This window comes from Saccostrea echinata, unplaced genomic scaffold, assembly GCF_033153115.1.
Source record: "Saccostrea echinata isolate AGI-Se365-2 ecotype Australia unplaced genomic scaffold, CSIRO_AGI_Sech_v1 ptg000023l, whole genome shotgun sequence".
Taxonomy (NCBI): Eukaryota; Metazoa; Mollusca; class Bivalvia; order Ostreida; family Ostreidae; genus Saccostrea; species Saccostrea echinata.
In genome coordinates, this window is record NW_026889772.1 from 9,783,074 (window position 1) to 9,806,228 (window position 23,155).

The 23,155-nt window shown below is 34.4% G+C and overlaps 2 protein-coding genes across 4 annotated transcripts; one reads left to right on the forward strand and one right to left on the reverse strand.

Moving 5' to 3' along the window:
* The first annotated feature begins 273 nt into the window (after positions 1–273).
* On the forward strand, positions 274–7,566 carry LOC133191172 (transgelin-3-like). Of its 3 annotated transcripts, none has more exons than XM_061326893.1 (6): positions 274–361; positions 2,149–2,236; positions 3,777–3,863; positions 3,988–4,046; positions 6,600–6,822; positions 7,135–7,566. In XM_061326893.1, exons 2-6 carry the CDS (start codon positions 2,177–2,179, stop codon positions 7,198–7,200), a joined length of 495 nt encoding a protein of 164 aa, XP_061182877.1. In that variant the 5' UTR covers positions 274–361; positions 2,149–2,176; the 3' UTR covers positions 7,201–7,566. The 3 variants fall into 3 exon arrangements, with proteins under 3 accessions (XP_061182877.1, XP_061182875.1, XP_061182876.1); XM_061326891.1 differs by lacking the exon at positions 2,149–2,236 and adding an exon at positions 2,005–2,101 and having other exon boundaries at positions 281–361; XM_061326892.1 differs by lacking the exons at positions 274–361; positions 2,149–2,236 and adding an exon at positions 2,467–2,587.
* Positions 7,567–8,961: 1,395 nt separating this feature from the next.
* On the reverse strand, positions 8,962–21,293 carry LOC133191170 (tetranectin-like protein). Its single transcript, XM_061326890.1, has 4 exons — positions 21,222–21,293; positions 20,046–20,244; positions 12,390–12,634; positions 8,962–9,256 (listed from the first exon to the last, which is right to left on the reverse strand). Exons 1-4 carry the CDS (start codon positions 21,277–21,279, stop codon positions 9,012–9,014), a joined length of 747 nt encoding a protein of 248 aa, XP_061182874.1. The 5' UTR covers positions 21,280–21,293; the 3' UTR covers positions 8,962–9,011.
* Positions 21,294–23,155: the final 1,862 nt, after the last annotated feature.

The window sequence follows — 23,155 nt, forward strand, 5'->3', positions numbered from 1 at the left end:
CACACAATGCTTAAAATTCGAGAGAAGAATGAATTTCACTCGCTTATTTTCCTAACAATGTGTCTTTGGTGGTGGCTATTTTTAGTGAGCACAACAGTCTATCACAAGATCAGTCAGATTTTCCTACATCTTTAGAGAGGTAAAAGTTACAATCGCCCCTCTCAAGATCTCGGGTTACTCATCGCTCAGAGCTTACGAGATGCGCGCGTGCCGTAAGCCGCCGTGTCTATAAATGGAGTTCCAATTTTGCGGGCTCCTGAGGTTGAAAACGAGAATTTTATCGTAAGGTAGGAGCTTCTATCTGCTTCCGCGTGTTTCAATACTTTTCAAGCGTACCGGCTGTGTGTTTTTGTTTCCCCATGTGAGTACATCTAGTTTTTAGTTTTAATAATATTTTCTTTGTAAAAATTAGAATAATTTTATTAAATTGTATAAATTGAAATATTTTTACATTGATTCATATTTTCTTCTTGTACGTGTAATTTTTAAACCATTGTAAAACATTCGATTATCATTTGAATGTTTGTTTTATTGACATTCAAGAGAGCGAATATATTTATAGAATATACCTGACTGAGTAAAGATGTATCTAATTATTTAAATCAATGTACGTTTTGAAACAATTCTGATATGTTGATTTTATCTTCCGGATTCTTTTCATTTCTCTCAATGAAAACAAAATGGAAAAGTTTTTTTGTTCACTTATGTAGTGTTTAAGAAAATAAAATACATATTGTGAAAATGAAATCGGGGCGAAATATGCTGACGAGAGTGTAAAAGAACCATGAGTCAGCCTGTGTTGTATAGGTATATGGAAGCATCCCTGCGATCTCGTTAATCCGCCTAAAGGTGAAGGTCGGTATGCGTAGTTAACTATATTTTTGTTTGCTGCGATTAGAAAGAAAAGACTTCGCTGTCGACTTCACTTAGCATTCCTTACAATAAAAGCACGCAGGGCCAAGAATTTACTGAATTTAATATCATATAGGGCAGGGGTATGTAATAGAAGTTTTCTTCGTACGCTTTCACAGTTTGCTTTTGGGTCTGGCATATGCTTTGATTAAGAGTATCTAATTAAAAGGTCAAATGATATACAATGTAACATTTTGAGTAGTTTAATTCACTTTCTTAACTCCAAAATTAATATTTCATTTTAGAATTTTAAACGGTAATTTTTATAATGTTGATTGATAGGTTGAGTTTCTTATCGCAAATGAGTCACGAATCAGTTTGATGCCAAAAAATCGCGCTTCAAGAAAATGGTAGAAAATATTAGCGATACTGAATAGAGTTTACTTAAATGCTTATTTTCACAATTCATATCCCCACAATATCCCTTAGAGCACAAGGTTTATCTGTTTTTTGTTGCTGGGAATCTACTTTTACTTTTGAGCAGTTTTTTGGGATATATTTTGAGATAGGCCGGTGTATTTTCCTAATTATGTGACGTAATACTCTGGAGGAAGCCATCACATGAAATTCATCAACAGTTTGCTAACAAAGCAGATTTTATGGCTCTGTTGGAAATTGCAAAGAAAAGAAAAAAAGATTAAAAAAGATTATTTTTGCTGTTTTGCAATGCATTTGCATATATTAAGGGTTTTTGAAATATCTACAAAATTCAAATTATAGAAAAGGAATTTTTGCTGAATCAAATGCTAGGAAAGTATGAGGGTAAATTACTGAATTAATATTCTTTTTCGGTTGATTGAACTGAATATTGAATTTCCAGCATTTTTATTCGACGCACGACCATTACCCTTCCTGTGCCATACGTAAGAAGAAAAATAAAATAAAGAAGGTTAATGGGATGGCCTCTGTTTCTTTTTTACGGATCCATTTGCAATAAAAAGTGTTTAGATTCGGGGTAATTCGAGGTCATAAGTAATAAAGAATCCTACGAATAAAACGTGAAATATTTTTATTAATATACAAGTTTATCATTTTAAGTCTTATAATACCAAGATGGTATGTGACTATTCCTGTTTGAATGATAAATTTCAGTTCGATTGCTGCGAGACTTTAATACAAGATGTCTTCTGACAAAGTGCGCGCCAGCAAGTCAGGGTTCGGCCGTGATGTTGAACACAAAATGGAATTAGTAAGCTAAATATTTAACCATTTTGCACATCTCATTTTCATATTTAGAGTCAAAACCAGGAAAAAGCCATAAAACATGGGTGATCGCGCAAAAAAGTCTGGCTTAGGATATGAAGTTGAAAAGAAAATGGAACTTGTAAGCGGATTGATCTTAACATCCTTCTTGTTTGAACCTTTTATGTCTCGAAGTCAGCATTTTTGTCTGTACCCACTTTTCAAAAAGAATAAGGATTTCTCGACTGTGAGAAGAAATGATCTATCATTGGAATTTTCCATTAACATGACTACGAGGCACAGAAGGTTATGACTAACCCAAGACAACTGATTACCTGAAGCATTGAAATTTAATTCTCCATGAACCTTTCTCCACAGACACCGGTTAATACCACAGGTACTAGAAAAAATTATTTAAAATTGAGGGCCAACGATGTCCTTTAGAGCCTCCAAATCGGGGTTTGGCTATGAAGTTCAAAAGAAAATGGAAGCCGTAAGACCACAGAAAAACCTTATAACCTTGTATTTAGATGAGATATTAGATTCACTATTAGTACAGTACCTGGCAGAGAAGACAATGCTATCGCCGCATGTCAAACATCATTGTACCGGCTAGCATGAAGCTATGTTTTATATCAAGCTTGCTACATTGACTGCAAAGAATTCCAAACTTTATGTTGTATGGAATTTATACAATCGTAAAAAAAAAAACATTTAACGGGAATATGTATTTGGAACATCGTCGCCTTTTATTCTATATATAATGCAGAAAGCGTGGCTGCACTGTGTTAACGCATATATAGGCAATGTACATTGTTGCTTTGTTCTCATATATCGCATTTTTATTAGAATCAGAATTTCATTATAATAATTTGTAAACTTGAAACTTTGTAATATCTTTTTTAAAAAAAATCCTCATGTCGTTGTCTACCACATGATCGTTTGTTTGTAATGTTGCTTTGTGTCAACAACCGGCATTGCAACGACATTCACTCTTGTGTCTACCTTCATCATTTTAAGCGATAGCATTGTCTTGCTGGCAAAATATATAAAGACTATATCATATTTATATATATTGTCCGCATGCTCCACAAATCAATTTATTTCTAGATTCCCTGTAAAATATTTACACCTATAGACCGCGTTCTCTCGGTGAATTTTCCTGGTTGATAAGCATGCATATTCAAGATTAATGTATGAGATATTTTTTTATCTTTTTTTCAATCTTATACTCACCTTCTGAAATATATTTAGTAGAATGTTTTATTTTCTTGATAACAACAACATTTAACTCCTGATATGACACGTGATACTTTTGAGTTTACCCATAGTCCGACTAGCTTGCTCTAAATAAATAGAAGTTGTTTAATTATTTTATACCTATTAATGATATAAGAAGTTTACCAAGGGTTTAATCTAATTTTTTTTGTCTCTTCGGGAGTTAAATATTGTAGTAGATCTTAGTACGTTTTTGATTGAATTGTTTTTAGTTTTATCTTAGTAAGCATATAAACATTCTTAATTGGAGAAATATATTGAATATTTATCATGGAAATCGTAATATTTTGAAAACAAATAAGCATTTTAAACTACGGGGGAAAATGCACTTTTGGTCTGATAGTTGTGCAAAATACAATTTATTGGTGCCGTGACCAGGATATTAATTTCAATGTTTCATTTAGAACTATGACCGGGAGGAGGAGGCTGGTACCCCAGTGCACATTGTCAACTGGTTGAATGAAATGCTTGCAGGAGACCATCCTAAATGTGTAAGTATTTGAGCTTACCTGTCATTTATTAGACAATCTCCGTCAGGTTTTGAGGCACATGTAATGATATAGTTTCAAATACATGTATCCTTGCTATTTTTACGTAACATTTGAATCATTACAGGAAGCCACTGATTGGAAATCAATATGCACTTACCTCAGAGACGGAGTAGCTCTCTGCAAGTAAGTTCTACATGCAAGGTGTTTCTTCTAGTCATATTTGCTTTTTATTACATTGAAATCAGTTTCAGATGGTTTTAGTTAATAATGTTTTGCCTTCGATTATTTTTTTGAACATATTAGTTCTTGTAATATTTTTAAAATGTCTTTGAGAATTATTCAGTAACTGGTTTCAATCGCGCCAGCTTTATTTGTGAAATATATTAGTGTAGCATATGACTTTGCTTGCATTTTTCTGTCTTGATAAAAAAAAAAAACGACATGTACATGAGCTAGTAGTCTGTCGCAGAGTGTATAGTTCTTTTTCATAAAACATTTCGTATAGTAAACACAGCATCCACTGCATTTGAAATTTACAAAGTATTATTATCTTTGTATCGCCACCAAATGTAGAAGTGGGATAATTCAAATAATTCCTATAAAGTATAAATATTTAACATTATTCATAAACACATTTATTTAAAAGATATGATAAATATTGATTAAAGAGAAGGTTTCTTTCATAGATTTGTGTTTACCTAAAATTTTTAGATGAGGTTTATAAAGTCGACTTGCGTAAGGTTTGTAGTTTGACACCACGCCCCCTCAGTTATAACCTTTACTTAACCTAATTCAGGTGGGTTGTTTGTAATGTGGTAATATGCACGTCAGGTCATATATTTATAACACCTTTTGGTGGAAAACTTAAGTTCTAATGTTCACTTTTCTAGTAATGGCAAATGGGTTCAATATTTCATACAATCACATTCAGAATAACAATGAAATATCAGAATGTATAAAGCTGCTTGCAAGTGTTTTATAATACCACGGTAGATAAAATTATACTTTAAACACATGACAATTATATAATTGCATTGTGGCAACGCACTTTGAAAAAATTACGCACTTTGAATTTTTTTTTCAAAGTGCGTTAAGATTGGGACAAAATCAACGCACTTTGAAAAAAAATACAACTTTCAAAGTGCGTTAAGAGTGTACATCAACATTTTTTTTTTACCATGGAGACACTTAACGCACTTAAAGATATGTATTAAAAAATCTGGACTTAGATCTTAGTAATAGACAGCTTTATTTTGTTGTATTTCTTTCGAGGAGAAAACAGGTAGAAGGTCCCTCAGTCCAGCTCTTCATCTTTCCTGCCCAAAAAAAATTATTTACATAACTGGTATGACATTGATATACTTTCTCTCAATAAATTTGAGTTAACACAAAATAGATGAAAAAAAAAATGAGATAAGCTTTCTTGAAAAAAAATAAAAAAAATAACGCGCCCTATTATATTTAAGAAGAGAGGCTCAGGGGCTATATCACTGATCTAAGCAACAATAGCCAACTGACTATACTTTGGCCAAAGTAGCTTTACAAAATCAAATACAATACAAATAAAAAAAATGTATAAAATGCATAAATAATTTATTCATACCTCTTTACAAAAAAAAAAAAAAGAAAAGAAAAGAAAAGAAAAAAGACCATCATATTGTGAGGGAATAAACATTTTTTTCATACTTCTAAATACTTATTAAATAACTGTAAAAAGACCATCATATTGTGCGGGAAAATTATTTTCAATGGAAAAATCATAATTTCCCCCTTTTCCCTACGAAAAATGCTGTGCTTTTAAATAAGTCATTTATCGACCCCTACATCCACCGAACTTATTAAAGACTGGATAAAATAAAAAAGGAAACGAAATTCTGCTATTAAACAACCATTCCTCCAATATTTCTAAAAGACCCATTTCCCTTTTATAACATTTACGAGAACCTTTTGGGAACAAGACAACCACTAAAAATCCTTAAAACTTCTTTATCTCAGATCCTGAGGTGACATCATTACCGAAAGTTATCCAACTAGGTTAAATAACTGAATATTTATCATACTAACATTTGCAAGAATATTGACCAACCCGTGCACATTTTTTTTTCAAAGTGTGTTAATATGGTCGATTCTAACGCACTTTGAAATGGAATATTTTTTTCAAAGTGCGTAAACTTGGTCCCAAATTTAACGCACTTTGTAAAAAAAAATTTCAAAGTGCGTTGTGACAATGCATATATATTTTAAACAACTATCTTTATTAAATCAGCTGGCATATTGAAGATAACCGTGAAAAGTATTTGCCAAAAATTGTTGTCTTCTTACAGCAGCATTTAAATGACATCATTTAATTCTTTATGCAATACACAATGTTATTTTTGATATGGCCTGTGACTAAGAAAGATGAATGAAGCACCCCCTAGCTTTGCATCAGCAATCAAACCAGAATTAGTTATTCACACATCCAAAAACAATTTCTGAAACTAGAGGAACCGTTGTAGCATAGCCTTATCCCACATGCATGTACCTTGAATTGTCTCCATTTGAAAAACTAACTCTTCGTATGCTTAATATCTGATTAATTCTTGCTTCGGCATAAAGTTTTGATATCTCATTTGACGTTATCCATGACTGATAAACGCATTCAATTCACCGAAATGAATGATAAAGATATCAAATTAATCCGATCCTGTAGAGATTATGGATTTTAATTCCGAATATTCGAATATTCCTTTTTAGGCTCATTAACAAGCTTTTACAAAAAGAAGGAAAACCCCCTGTACAATTCCAGAAAAAAGTGATGTCACCTTTCGTAGCCATGACAAATATCGAAAACTTTAACAAAGGGTGTCTGGACTATGGGCTTGCTAAAGAATTTGAATTCCAGAGTGGAGATTTGTGGGAAGTGAGAAAAGGCCCGTTCCTTAACGTCATCAATTGTATCCACAGTCTGGGCTTTGTAGTAAGTACAATGTAACAATTTCCGAAACTAGAGTCAGGATGGTGTTCTAATTACTGCATGTCAAGTCTGTCTTGGACTTTCTGTTTAAAAAAAATATAGTTTGGTTAGCAAGCACACATGTGTATTTTAAAGCAGGACAAACTCAAAATATTCGTACGTTAATTTGTTATGATCATACATGGTTTTAAAAAAGTAGTCCGTGTTTTTTCCTTTGTAATATATACGGCTATGTAGTCTCATCCATGCTATAATACAGCTTCCTGTAGAGCATTTCATAACATTTCAATTAAACACTTTTTTCCCGTTTTAAAGGCCAATTCCAAAAAGATGATGCCATGTTACCAAGGCGAGGTCACAAAGTTCCTTGACAGGGATTAAAGCTGCAGCCAATCACATCAGCCGTAACAAACAAGTGATATATCACATGGTCATTGTTGTTAATTCATTTTTTTTATTGGTTTATGATTTTTGTATGCCGAGATGCTGAAATAGTGACGTTTACATTGGTGCATAGTTACTCAACGCAACAAGTATAGGATTATTTAAGTACATTTTTATTAGAAGCGCCATGTATTAAGTAAAGTAATCTTAGGGGGAAATCTTTTTGTATACTTATGGGAGTATTTTATCTATTATCAATTGTAATATGAATTTATTTTGACAGGAAAGAAACTCTTGTATTCTGATTAATGTTACAGGTCATATTTATGAATGTGAATGCTTAATAAATTATATTAAACTTTGTTTTTGTAGTCCCCTATCACTATGGGTTTCCCTTCTGATTGTCAAGATCAGAATTGCATTTCATTCCGCTTCGATGATTGGTATTTGACGGAATTTCGGCCTTTGGGCTTAACTATAGAGTCTTAATTATCAAAGGGAACTAGACTACACGTGTCAGTAGGGGACAAGTACTGCATATGCAATACTTAGTACTCCTTTTGTTCTACCTGATTATGCTGTCAGAAGTTAATCCTATGTTCAACGTCACCCGCTCGCGTAGGTTTCGGAGAAATTGGTTTTTATTAGGGATTTAAACAAAACAAGAATAAAAATTTTTTATTCTTGTTTTGTTTAAAGGCCCAGTAATTCATCTATGGATCCATCCTTTTTACAAAGAGTTTTGAGAAAATTCTAAAATTTATGTTATTGGTAGGTTTCACATGCCATTTTGTGCGTATTCAAATCGAGTAGTTCTTCAAAGGGAAAAAAGCCAAAACCATAAACACAACAATACAACAAACACTGCTTGTGCAATTAAGCCGAAGCATAATTATGTCCCCTACATCCCAGCGGTGTAATATTGTTTTTGAAAGCAGAGAGTAAATACTCCTTAAAAGTTTTAAAAAATTTCGAAATTTTTAGAAATAAGTGACCGCTTTTTAGCTCACCTCAAGTTTTAGAAATAAATGACCGCTTTTTAGCTCACCTCAACTAAGTTCGGGGAGCTTATGTTATATCCTCGGCGTCGGCGTCTCAGGTTTAAGTTTTTTGAGCAGATTTCTTTTCAAGTACTTCTATGCCCTATATTAATAAGAGATGCATGGAGGATGCTTCTAGTATGTTTCATTGTACCAGTCAAGGTTTCAGATGCTGCAATTTCAGCTGAAGAATGACAAGGTTAATGTTTTTGGAGCAGGTTAGAGTTCATGGAGCAGGTTAAAATTTTTGGAGCAGGTCTCATTTCAAAGTAACTATATGCCCTATGTTGACCAAACTTGCATGGATGATACATCTAAGGATGTACACTACTGGACTTGCTTCGGATGCTGTATCTGCATGACCTACATTTTCCGGATGAGTGACCAGGTTAAAGTTTTTGGAGCAGGTCTCATTTCCAAGTCACTTTAAGCCCTATGTTGACCAAACTTTCATGGATGATACATCTAAAGATGCACACTACCAGGCTTGCTTCGGATGCTGTATCTGACCTACATTTTCCGGATGAGTGACCAGGTTAAAATAAACTATAAGGGCTATCTGAACCAAACTTGCATGGGTGATGCATCACGGGATGAACACTCTCAAACACATCATAAACTGTTTTGTGCATATTTTTATGTATGAATTAATGTTTTGTCAATCATTTTTTCGCCACAGTTTTCTATTTGTAAAAGGACTTCTCTAAATAAGGCGTAAACTTTATTTTGAAGATACATATAGAAACATATATTTAGAAAGCGACATGCTTATATAAATACAGTATAATAGTTGACGTTAGGAGCAGCAGTCAGTTGAGAGGGATAGCTCTCGGCTGTTTCGCCATTAATAGTGCAGCGTCTGTTCGTGACGTCATGATTAATAGATCTACATCTGATGTTCATCTGACAAGCAAAGGCGCAGCGTATGAAGCTTAAATTTTCCAGTACAACAACTTCGTGTCCAGAAAAAGTCTTACCAATGTAGGCTTTGTCAAAGTAGGAGGACAGATATTCTGTGAACATTTGAATGAGAAAACAAATACATTTGAATTAAGTCCTATAGTTAAAAAAAAGATTCTATATTCAGATGCAAGATTATAATGGTACCATTTCTTAGAAAATTTACTTTATTAAAACCGTCTGATCATATACACAAATACTCTGAGTTCCTCATTCACAATATCAGTAGTCTTTGGAGACTTAGTTGTTGGAATTCCATTGGGTGCATTAGCAAAAATGTTTTATATTATGAAATTAATTTTATTAAATTTTTTGAACCCACACTATCGAAATGAATAGTCAGACGCTGGTCAGATCCAGGAACTTTCGATAGAAGGATGCCGGTGGCAGATATTTAAAAAAAAAAAAGTCCTCCTCACTCCTCGCTAGCGTTTATAAGAGGATTTCGGGAACTATCCTGCAGTTCTCAGGTTTAAAAAAATGACGTCAGATTTCTTAGAAATAAATTTTACTTCGCTAAAAGAACCCCAAATCCACCCCTCTGTATCTTCCAGTGCTACAAAATAGCAGTGCTCTTTTTTTTAAGATTACCGGAGCCGAAGGCTCAAGTGAACTTTTCTGATCGAAATATGTCCGTTGTCTGTCGTCGTCGTTGACTTGTTGTCGTTGTAAACTTTTCACATTTCTATCTTCTTCTCCAGATCCGCTGGGCCAATTTCAACCAAACCTAGCAAAGAGTATCCTTGGGTATAGGGGATTCAAGTTTGTTCAAATGAAGGTACACCCTCTTCCAAGAACAGAGAATTAAGAAATACTAGTAGTGAAAATCTGGTGGGGTAATTTAAAAATCTTCTCAAGAACCACGGGACCAGAAATAGATAAAACTACTGTGAAAGCTTTTTGGGGGTAGTGTAGATTCAAGCTTGTTCAAATCATTACCCCAAGGGGAAGGATGGGGACACTATGGGCGATCAAAGTTTTACATAGGAATACATAGGAATTGTTTTAATTCTTCTTCTCAAGAACAACAAAGCCTTGATGAGTCATATTTATATGGAAGCATCCTCATGTAGTGTAGATTCAAGTTTATCATGACGCCCGGTGGTAGGGTGTGGCCACTATTGGCGATCAAAGTTTTACATAGAAATGCATAGGAAAAATCTTTAAAATTCTTCTTTTCAAGAACAGCAAAGCCATGATTTGTGATATTTATATGGAAGCATCCCCAGGTAGTGTAGATTCAAATTTGTTCATGACTCCCGGGGGTAGGTTGGGGCAACTTTGGGCGATCAAAGATTACATCTAGGAATATATAGGAAAAATCTTTAAAATTCTTTTTTTCAAGAACAGCAGTACCACGATTAATCGTGTTTTTATGGAAGCATCCTCAGGTAGTGTCGATTCAAGTTTGTTCAAATCATGACCCCAGAGGTAGGGTGGGGCCACTATGGGTGATCAACGTTTTTCATAGAAATACATGGGGAAAATCTTTACAATTTTTTTTTTCGGGTAGATTCAAATGTGTTCAAATCATTTCCTCCAGAGATAGGGTGGGCCACATGGCCAATCGAAATTTTGCATAAGAATAAATAAGAAAAATCTTTTTAAGGTATCCGACCCATAATAGCCTCAGATTCAGTGAATCTGAATGTATAACAGATATATATTGGCTGAATACTCAGTATATGTAGACATAATCTTCATGTTTTAGTATCAATATGTAAGAGCGGAATGTGTCCTAATTTTTGACCTTGTCCTGTCCTTGAAGAGTTATCCCCCTTTGCTTTTAATCAATAAAAATCAATTATAAAAAAAATCTATCTGGTAAAACTTTAGTTTTCCATCGTTTTTCTATTCCTTATAATTAAATACGTCTTTCCACCACAGCAATTTTTGATATTTTTAGTATTTAAATTTTTATTTTCAAAAATTTGCTTGTCCCCATAGACATCAATGCAATCGTCATTAATTAATTACTGCGTAGGTAATTATATATTTGAAAATTTCTCTTGGTAAATCCTTTACTACTCTAAAATACTTTGAATTAATATCAAAGTATTTAATACAGGATGGATATTTAAGGTTAGAAAATTAGGTCCTAATATGGGTCGGATACCTTAAGTCTTCCTTTTCAGAACAGCAAAACCATGATTAGTCTTATATATGTATGAAAGCATCCTCAGATTCAAGTATGTTCAAAGCATGACACCTGGGGATAGGGTTAGGATGGGGTCACAATATATTTTCTTAATTTTGTATAGGAATATATTGGGAAAAAGAACAGAAGGGCCATAATTACTCTTGTGAACCTTATGGCCCATGGGCCTCTTCTATTATCTTTGCTAGTCATCCCTTTTCAATACAGAAATAATCCTTCATGTCCTATAAACGGAAAGGAGTTTTAACTTGCTATAAACTAAATATTTTTTCAATTGAGCTGCATTACAGGCATTTGGGGGCTGCCCCCCCCCCCTTTCCCATTTTTTCTTTTTAAATCTGGGATTGACACACCTTTATCCTACTTTTTTTAAAAATTCTAATATGCACGATATTTTATCGATAATGTAATCCTTTGTCTCAATAACCTGTTCTCAAATATCTCATTTTCGACTGAAACATAAAAAGAGAGAAGGCTTGCAACTCTTTTCTCGTCATCCGCCTCACCTCGCTTAAACTTAGCGTGACCGATTATTTATCAAAAGCATAACAAAACATGGAATATGCATACATCAATATATTTGTTCCACATTCTTCTTCCTTTTCATATTTCCATTTGATTGTTAAGTACCACCGATTTGTAAATATTTTGATTAAATAACTGACATCTAAGGTAAATTTTATGGATTTATTAAGAAGAAAAAAAAGGGGAGGGGAGGTCCAGTCCCCAAGTGCCTGTGAGCTGCATACTGTGTATTTAACTATATAGTAGAATTTTTAAATGGATTTCTCTTTGAGGAAAGATGATATTCTCATTTTTTCTCTGTTTCAAAATTTCTCTGATGTGCTCATTATCTTAAGCAATTCTAAAAATTCTTGGTCGTACTGCCCAGAACTCACGTTTTGTCATTGAACCCCAACCTTTTGGTAAATTTTGAAAAATAAATCCTGAAACAACCTTCTACAAGACAAACAACTCGAACAAAAAGAATTCCCCTTGGTCTGTATGTTGTAAGTAGTTTCTCTTACCTCGTTGTATCGTCCTTGAACAGAGTGCTTGTTTAGGAAGAATGCATCTCGTTTCCCGCCATTTAAAGTAGATAGCACTATTGACGTCATAGTAAAGCATGACACAATTCCAGTCTGGTCGACCGGGTGGCGTATACACGGAAGCATCCCAATTAAAGTAGTACTGTTTCTCCCCATTGTACACATGATAGTCCCCACTAACGTCAGGACCCTGGACACCGATGTAAAGGGTGGCCAAAGTCGCCCTGTAAGAAGCAGCGAGTAGGAAAAGTGACAAAACAGGTGCGTGAGAGTTCACTTCTAGTAAGCTACAGAATCCCGTTTTACAAAAGAACTTATGAACTAAGACCAGAATATAATTTTACGAATAACTTTCTTCTTTACGTTAATACGGAAATGGTTTAAATCTTTTAAAAAAGGAATTTATAAAGATATATTTATACAGGCAATTTGTAATATAATCAATGATTGTGCAAGATTTTACAATCATCTAAAGTTTTTGGTCTTTGTCGTAAGTTCTTTTGTAAAATGGGCCCCAGATCTGTAGCTCTCCGAAAAAATATTCACAGACCGGAGAGCTACAGTGCCACCAATAAAAAAAAATGTATATTTATTAGTGTTGTCAACGAGTACCCGGTTAACCATCGAACGATGCGAGTATCGGTTAGTGAAACTGCTACTCGGTTACTCGGATATATAAAATTTGTATTTTAACATGGTAAAATCTGCAGGAAAAAATGAAATTTTGTTCATAAATTTCTATAATTAATTTACCGGTATTTAACGATAGACTCGACCTAGCTTTTTACAAATACGACCGAGTTGTTTTGATAAGTATTTCACAAATTATCTAATTGGAGGCTTGATTGCCGAGGGATTTACAAGTTTTGAAGGCTTGAGATCATAATTATAATTATCTCTTATAAATCTGTGTTAGTCTGCAGTATACAAGATTAAAGAAGACGCCGCCAAATGCACCCAAATCTTTTAAAAGAAATTAAATCCCTACGTTGTAAAATATTTGGATGTATTGAAATGGAATAAACATACACGGGTGGGACCAAAAATATGCTAAACCACCTTAGATTGAAATTTTACTCTGAATCAAGCGATGTTTTATAAAGGACATCCCGCAAAATAGCAAACTATTACGGGATATTCGACAAAAAAATACTTTTGTTTGTAATTAAGAATAAAGTTGCATAAGCAATGCATTTGTGTTTTATATATACCGGTATAAAAATGATGAGATAAATATAGAAATTGTGACGACGTTACAAATACAAAATGTATTTCAATTACTGTTGAGCATTTATACTGCAAAAAGGGTGTTTTGAGGTCTTAAGCAAAACCATCCGAGTAACCGGTTACTCGATCGGAAAAGTGAGCAAGTACCCGTTTACTAAAAATCGTCCGATTTGACAACACTAATATTTATTACGCAAAAAGAGTTGCGCTCGGTTCTGAATTTATTTCTCAAGATTCTTGCCTCGACTGTACAAAAGCTCAATTTCAAAAAATTCCTTAGACCTCTATCAATTATTGAAGATGACATCTGAACAAAGTGCGTTGGACCAAATTGTCTTGTCCTCCAGAATGGCAATATAAACAAGCATTCTGAGAGTATTGCATTAGCAATACTAGTCCCCTACCGGCAAGTGTAATCTGGTTCCCGTTAAGAATTGAAAATGCCATAATTCCGTCAAAAATCAATGAAGCCGGACGAAATGCAAACCTGATCTATAACTAATCAAGGTAAAGTCACATACCAAAATCAGTCAATATCTGAAAGCGTTTAGAAGAAAATTGCGGAAAACCCTTAAAAATTGAAAAGGCCGTAATTCCGTTAAAAATCAATGAAGCGGAACGAAATGCAAACTTGACCTGTAAATTATCAAGATACACTCGCAAACCAAAAATCAGCTCAATATCTGCAAGCGTTTAGGAGAAAAGTGCGGAAAACCAAGTGGGACAGACTGACAGACAGACAGACAGACGGACGGACAGACTCAGAGGAAACCTATAGTCCCCTTCGGTTTCACCGGTAGGGGACTAATAAGAAAAATTTTGAATGGTCTAATTTTCAGGCCCACGAAGGAATTCGCAACGGTTATAGGAAATGTTTTGATGTGGACATCGTCGCAAACCACGACCAAAATGTACGATCCTCTCCCATTCTGGAGAAAGCTATATATGCGGACTCTGGACCGTGGCTTGAGACGATGTGATGTGGAAATGGTGAAGGAATATGTTAGGAACACACGATGTTAATAATATTTTTAGATTGCAATTTAAAATACGGGGAAATAAATCGAGAAACAGCGCACTTTTTTGTGCGCAATAAATATACACTTTTTTCAGCGGGTGGCACTGTAGCTCTCTGGTTGTCCTTCCAATTCTTTCAGACCGGCGAGCTAGAGATCTGCAGCTATTCTTCTGGTATGCACTATCTTCAGTATTAGAAGCACTGCCCTTAAGGACATGCGAAATTTGCGACAAAATAAACTTTCAAAACAAGCATTTTTCTGTTAATTGCAAGAATGGTCAACATCCAATCTACAACTTTATGTAATTACATTAAATAAAAGTGTGTATTTACGAAGTTCGAATCTGTTTTCATCTTGAATCTCCGTTCGATAATGAGGACGTCCACTTTTTTACTGACTTCATACACAGTCATTCTACGATAAATGGACCAATTCAGGGTATAAAACATGAAAAAAAATAATTGTTTCAAATAGCAAAATGAACACCATAATTCTCTAAAGGACATATCAGTGAACTTGGGAAAAAAAAAGAATTGTCCACATGCATATCTGGTATCGTTAACTTTTTACAACAATTTTAATATACCATTGATTTTAAGGTAATGTTACGGAAGTTAATGCTTGGACAAGTCTTATTATTTTTTAAATAAAGCTGAATTTGACCAATTTTTCGTTTCTGATATTCAGTATAGAAGGCTAAAGTATGATTCATGAAGTCTCGCATGAATCCGAAATTAAGTTAAAATTTCGGGAAAAATATCATTACGGAAGTTAATCGTTACGGAAGTTAATTCCCAGCAATAAAAGTTCAAATTCTCGGTAATAGTTAAAATTAAAGTTTGTTTTAGGATATTAAACAAAAGTATGAAACATTTCGCTCCCAAAATAATAAAAATCTTTATACCTTTAATGCAAAAACTTTCCCGAATTACCGTTACGGAAGTTAAATTTTTAAGAGAGGCAACTGTTTTTGTCTTATTCATTTTGTGTTAATCGATTTTTAGCGACATGCTATAATTTCACAATGAAAGAAGATCCATACATTTCTTGGCGAAAAGTGGTTTGATTTCTTTTTATATTTGATAAGAAACTTTTTTTAACATTCATTACAATCTATTCGGAACGCTTTCACTACTGAAAATTTCATCTTGAAATTTGTAAATAAATGAAGCGACATTGAGATTTGCAGTGGAATACGTTTTTCAACATTACATTAGGTTCATATCAAAACTGTAACTGCATATATATCGGTAAATATTTACAAAACAGGGTGTGTATGTTAAGTCTAAGAGTTGAAATCGATCTTTAAATTTATAGTTTAGATATTACAACGGTAAATTTGAAAGCGACATAAAAAATTCTTGATTGGTCATGTTTTTGTAGAATGACTGATACATTCAGCGCATGTTTGTCTACTGCTCTACGTTTAACAGTAGTTGTATATTCGCATAAATAATGCTGTATCAAAAGGAGGTTAATAGACAAACATGCTCCCATGGTTAAAAAGAGAAAAAACTGCTTTTTCTTACATTCGCTCTCTCTGTTGTAACCAAGGGTTGTGACATGTTGAAGATTATAATTTACTACGTGATTTCTTACACCAGGAGTGTATTCGATTAGCGGCACGAGTTACACAAGTTACTGGAGTTGTAAATAAAATAGGACATGTTCGACACGAGCGGCCAACCCGTGTTACGCGAGTATGCTTGCACATGGACAGATAACCCATATTTTAGCAAAAGAACTATGGTACAATTCAGTTTACCTGGAGTAACAGGTGAAAAAAAATGGCGGGTAGTGAAGACGCAATGCAAGTGTGAAAATTGTTCTTGCATAATATTGTCAGTGTTTGTATTAGAAATTTACAACGTCCATTAAAAAAATCATCAACACTATTTTGATATTCTTTTTTTTTTCCTTTTTAGCTTTCAGATCAACTCTTCCCTTTGGTTCTTTCTTCTTTGGCAATTTCGGGACCAATTTCTCGAACAATTTTTTAAATGATTAAAACAATGTTCTAAATGATTAAAACCAGCTCCCTTCTCCTTTCACTCGTCACCTGACGAGTGAAAGAAGGGGCTGGTTTTAATCAGACTGGGAATACCTTAACTTGTTTATTGCTGATTCAACATCCAACTTCTACAGCTACCTTCTGAATGCCTGACTTTCCTAAAGCTTTGCCCTATATACCCTTAGGCTAGTCCATTCCAAGGGTTGTCAGGACATTTCACTATTTGAAGTCTTCAATGCGTTTTAATCAAGTGCCCCTTAACCAATACACCTATATATTCCTATGTAAAACCTTGACCTATTGTTGTGGCCCAGCCCTACCGCCAGGGGTAATGATTCAAACAAACTTGAATCTACACTACCTGGATACTTCTGTATTAATATGACTAATAATGGCTTACGTGTTCTTGAGAAGAAGATTTTTAAAGATATTTCCTATATATTCCTATGGTAAACTTTTAACCCCTGTTGTGGCCCTGACCTACACCCAGGGGTCATAATTGGAACAAACTTGATCTACACTATCTGAGGATACTTCAATTATAATATGACTATAATCATGGCTCTGCTGTTCTCGAGAAAAGATGATTTTTAATATTCCTATATAAAACTTCGACCCCTCTTGTGGGTCCGCCCTATTCCCGGGGGTTATGATATGAACAAACTTGAATCTATTATCTAGAGTATGTAATGAAGCTGCCACCAAATTTTCCCGATTCTTAATTATCTCCCCTTGAAAGAGGGCGTGGTACTTCCTATGAACAAACTTAAATCCCCTTTACCCAAGGATGCTTTGTGGCAAGTTTGGTTGAAATTGGCCCAGTGGTTCTTGAGAAGAAGTCGAAAATGTGAAAAGTTTACAGACGACGGACGACAGACGGACGCCGGACACTCTTTGATCAGAAAAGCTCACTTGAGCCTTCGACTCAGGTTAGCTGAAAAGGAACCCATGTATATTCTGAAAGATAAGATGTTTTAAAATTTTTTATTATGCAGAGTAAAATGGCGTCTCGGTTGTCATGGCAAAAAAAAAAGAGATCCAAAACTGTAATTGTGTGTGTATTGTCATGTTTTCTTCAAAATTTTGGACCACTGTGTCAAGTTTTCTGGTACAGGGCTCTATTGATTTTTTAGGGAAAGTTTGACAAAATAAACTTTCGAAATGAGCATTTTTCCTTTAGTTGCAGGAATGGTCAACATCCAATGTACAACTTAACGTAATTAAATTAAATAAAAATATGTATTTACCGTTACGAAGAACAATCTGTGTTCATAGACAGGGGCCATCACGATTTCTTCAATCTCCATACGATAATGAAGACGCCCACTTTTTTTTACTGACTTTATACATAGTCAGCGCATGTTTGTCTATTGTTCTCCGTTTAACAGTAGTTGTATATTGCATTAATAATGTTGTGTCAAAAGGAGGTTAATAGACAAACATGCGCTCATGGTTTAAAAGAGAAACTGCTTCTTCTTACATGCGCTCTCTCTCTCTCTCTCTCTCTCTCTCTCTCTCTCTCTGTTATCACTTAAGATTATGACATGTTGAATATTATAATTCACCACGTGATTTTTTTTGTACTTAGGATAACTTTGTGAATACTAAATTCAGTTGCATGACTTGTTAGGTAGCATGCTTTGTGCTAACTAGGACATTGTGTTCGAATTAAATTGTCGGGCATTGATTTAAAATCTGTACTTACATGGACGTGGCCTTATTGTTAATTTCGTTTTAAAAATCTTTGTAAATATTATTCTTTCATGAACTTTATTTGAATTTGATTCGCCCAGAAACATTTTTTATAAAACACTATACACTCTGAATGATGAAACCACGCCCTCAGGCGCGATAGGACCGTCAATATTGCTTGACGACAGGTGATACCCCCCCCCAAAAAAAAAATGACTGCACGGAATCTATGAGCGCTTCATCTTTATTTGTATAAAACATTCAGTAATTTATAATAAATACTGCATGTAGTTGGAGGTAACATTGAAAATGTTCACTCCTCGAAAACCATTGTCAACCTAAGCTGTGTCTCGGTTGACAATGGTTTTCTTTGGGTGAAAATTTCAGTGTTACCCTCACCTACAAGCAGTATTTATAAAATATCACAGTCTAAAATCATTTTAACAATTAAATTTGGTTTCAAATTGACAAAATTCTTTAATAAATAAACAAAAGTGAAATTAGGTTAAGATCTCCATATTCCATATAAAAGCAAAATAAGCGACCGAAAAATACCTAAAACCCGACGTTAAGTGCAATCATCTTTTGTAAGTTACTGATAGAATTTATGAACTTCTGCTATTCACCTATGATAATTAATTACTATAAGTTATGTAATTGATAGGCCAATTGAATTAAAGAATTATTCAAGAATTTTTAATGTATATTACCAAAAGTACTTACATTGTTTTTATTGGTCAGGTACAGGGGATGGGATAGGTGTACTATATGTACACGATCACTATTGTTATGTTTAATATGCACGGTAATAGTTACAAATGGGAGTGTATTGGCACTGGCAAGTGCAAGCAAGTATAAAAATCTACTTTAAGATTCGATACTGAGTACTAGACTAACTATTTTGTTAATCCCTGATCATTCTATTTTTCTTGTTTTGAACAATTATCACCATCTTTCAGTTTATTTTGTAATAATTTAATTCTGGTTGTAACGCGTCATTTGATTGGATAAAAAAAATAAGGTGACCTTTAACGCCCTTGGAACTCTTCCTTCACTATAATTGATTTCTTTGATTTATTAATTGATGAAAAATAAATATATTACAGCAGTGAGACACTAGAAAATTAATAAAGAAATAATCGTTCGCTTAATTTCATATACATGCGCTGCAGAAAATCCCCGATCGTGACTTACTTGTGTCACAGGGGTCAGTCACATACTTTGTTTGATTCCATATAATCACTATATATACACGATGTATATACAAATAAAGAATACATAAAATCAAACAAAGAATGTTACCGGCTCCTGTGACTTGTGTAAACTTAGATTTTTACTCTTCCAGCTAAATGTCTGTGGCCAAGATCATGTTTAATAGACATAGGGATACCCTATTCGTTACCCTAGTCTAGTGTTTGTTCATTACAACGAACTTATAGATTTCAATTCATGTGTGTTTGTTCCAGTGACTTTTGTTTAAAGTAATAACTAGTCAAAAGTTATCATCTGATTAAATATATTCTCCATCTTAACTTATAAAAGTTATGTTCAAGGTTTTTAAAAGTTGTAGACAGACTCTCAGAGAGCTTAAATTTATATCTCTCTTTGGTCGAGGGAAGAGGAAAGGGGGGGGGGGGTTCTGTACTATATTCTGTACCAGCTACCATACACAATCATTGTACGTACGTGTACAAGGTTTGGTTAAAAGTTTTCTCCACAAATGCCTGCGCCTCTGGACTATTTACCCACGCCAGCGTACCGCCATCTTGACCACATGATTCATTACTCTGCTCGCTGCTCTGCATATCCGTTAGCATCCAATAACAGTAGTCATGGAGACCCGTCAGGGGGCGGAAAATGCCACTACATATCGCCGAGTTCATCCCTGAAATTGTAGAGAATAAATAAGTACATGTACATACAACTGTCTAAATTTTCATGAGAATGTAAAGGGTAGTAACTGCAGGGTCATAGAATTAATGCGCGGAAATCAAAGTTTTGCTAAAATATATTACTTATAGTAATTAGAAGCGACAAAATGAGTAAGTTTATTAAAAGTTCCCTGATACAGCTTTTTAGGACTCAAGGATGGAATAAAACAATGTGGTGTTGCGGACAGTATATAGAGAACTTATATACTGCCCGCTAGTCAGCTAGCTTTTCTAGTCTCCCTTGATTTCAGACAAGTTAAGCTGCGGTGAGCCTGGATGGCCGGGTGACCGCTTCATATTATCCTACAAGGGCCCATATTTTGGAGTGTTGCAACTGACTATCTAACCACTCATTTTTTGAAATATGGAAACTGTCAATCAATTTTCCAAGGAGGTGATTCCATTTGATCTTTCGCGGAATGAGCTATAAAAGTTAAAGTCACGTCAAATAAATAGTCCAACGTTTTGCAATTTAACAAAACGTCATTTGACGTCACCGAAATTGACACCAACACGTCTTTTTTTCAAATCATTGCCAAATTATGCATATTTGTACTGTAAATCAGTTTTTATTCGCGAGAACTTTATTTTTGCGTAATTACACGAGAGAGTTCGTATTTGTATTATAACGAGCAAATAGCTATATATATCTCGCAAAAATAAGTTGTCGCAAAAATATAGTGATCTACAATATTAAGATTCAGTGTGACAGACAAGACAGTGTGAGAGTGCACATAAAGAAAAATATATTTTTCATATTATATCCGAGGCTAAAGTAGGCCTCTCCGAACAGTAGCCGTCAAACTTGAGTTCACCATTATGTCCATGCATGCGGTCCCTGTCATTTTTCTTACTTTTTTCGAGGTTGTATTTGCCGATCAATCAATATTTTATTTTTCTTTATTTTTGCGAAGAAAACGTTATGTCTTACCTTGGATTCGAGTGCCGTAAAAAAAGACCAAAGCAAACAACAGAGCAAATTCTGTCATTTTCACAAAAACATTTCACGTCTGTAACAATCTATCCAAAGTAAAAAAAAAAAAATCAATGTTAACCGAAATATCTTCATTTATACATAATTTTGTTAATCCTGTTCATTACACTTCACATGGGACATTTTTTCAATAGAAATTCAACACAAGCCTGATCATTTTACGGGTTCCATCTATATTATAGCTTATTAATTTTCTGTCGTATGATATAACACTGTTCTCTGACTTAGAATCCTTACTTTTCTGATATGCGAACAAGTTCTGAGTAAATATCCGCAGGAACAAAAAGCTCTCTCAGGCATTATTAGGAAGAGCTTTTATTTACATAGCGTGTTATAAAAACCCCATTATTTTCGGGTAAATTGTTAGAATGATTATAAAATCCTTTTCAAGTTTTATACCATATTAATTAAATCTATGGAAGTAAAAAGTCGTGTTTCTTGTTTCTAAACACGTAAGTATTAGTGGTGATTTCCGCCTGAATAATTTTATTGATATTTATGAGTGATGGTACATTCACCTGAACTAACTAGCTTTATAATATGGAGACTCGTTCTTAAAATTACTGGGCGAAATCCATTGAACTGATCGTGCATGAAATTTCATTAGCTGTTTTCGTTAATTTATGGGAGTCAAAGATTCAGGAATGAGTACAATAAACCTTTGCTGCAGGAACGACGAAACTATCTCTCTCTCTTTCTATATCTATCTATCTATCTATCTATCTATCTATCTATCTATCTATCTATCTATCTATATATATAAAGCACTAAAAATGACCAACGACACGAACAATAATAATTGTCAAATTTTCGGGACGACCTGTCCCTTCCTCAGGACAAAGAAAAAAGTTAAGAAGTCATAAAAACAAAGGAAATAGAGAAACAAAAACAACTAGCACTACTACTAAACTACCAAAAACTAAATATTTACAGTATTACATGTTTAATTTGAAGTTTATAAACAGTTGTGAACAAAGAAATCCGGAGCGCTATGAATTGCGTCCGGTCTGTCGGGTGTACTCTGGTGAAGTGCGATTTCCATAATTGAACTAATCAATTATCGCTAATTAATTACGACCAAGCAGTAAATCGTACATTGTCTTATTCTCTCAAAATAGCGTAACTATACATGATAAAAAGAAATTAAAGATAATATGGAAGGGCAATTTTAAAATATGAATTTGGATATATTATAAATTTGGAAATCTGACAAAAGAAATAAACAAAAAAGTAAGCTGTAAATATTTGGGTAGGTTGTTCCAGAATTGCTAATGCGAATTAACGGTAAAGTTTACACTATATAGAGAGAATGAACTTGTTTGTTACAATCCGGGATTGGGTCTAGTTCACGTTCATCCTGGTGAAGTCATTAAGTTTGTTAATACCATTAGGGCGGAATGACTTCAGCCTGTGCATCCAGAACTTTTCCTTGCCTTTTCTCTGCGCGTCTGTCCATCTTGGATTATGGTCAATAAGCACTACTGTCATGTCCTCCCATTTGTGACCTTCAAGGTTGAAATGATCCCCAACGGGTTCATTGAGTTTTTTGATCCTAATGGTAGAACGGTGATTATTGACTCTCCTGCGGAGATCTCCTGTTTCACCAACATACTGTTTGGATCAAACTTTGCAACTGGTGAGATGAATGCAGTTGTCTGTTTGACAGGACAAATTCCCTAGTATTCTGTAGCTGCGGCCTGTAACGGGGCTGTTAAAGCTGTCTGTGTCAGAGCTGTGCTTACAGAGAAGACATCTTCAGTCACAGCAAGTTTTAAAGCCCCCGTTAGGTAATGGATTGTCCAATCTGGTTCTTACTACCATGTCCTTTAGGTTCCCCGGGCGTCTGTATGCAGCCAATGGGGGCTCCTTAA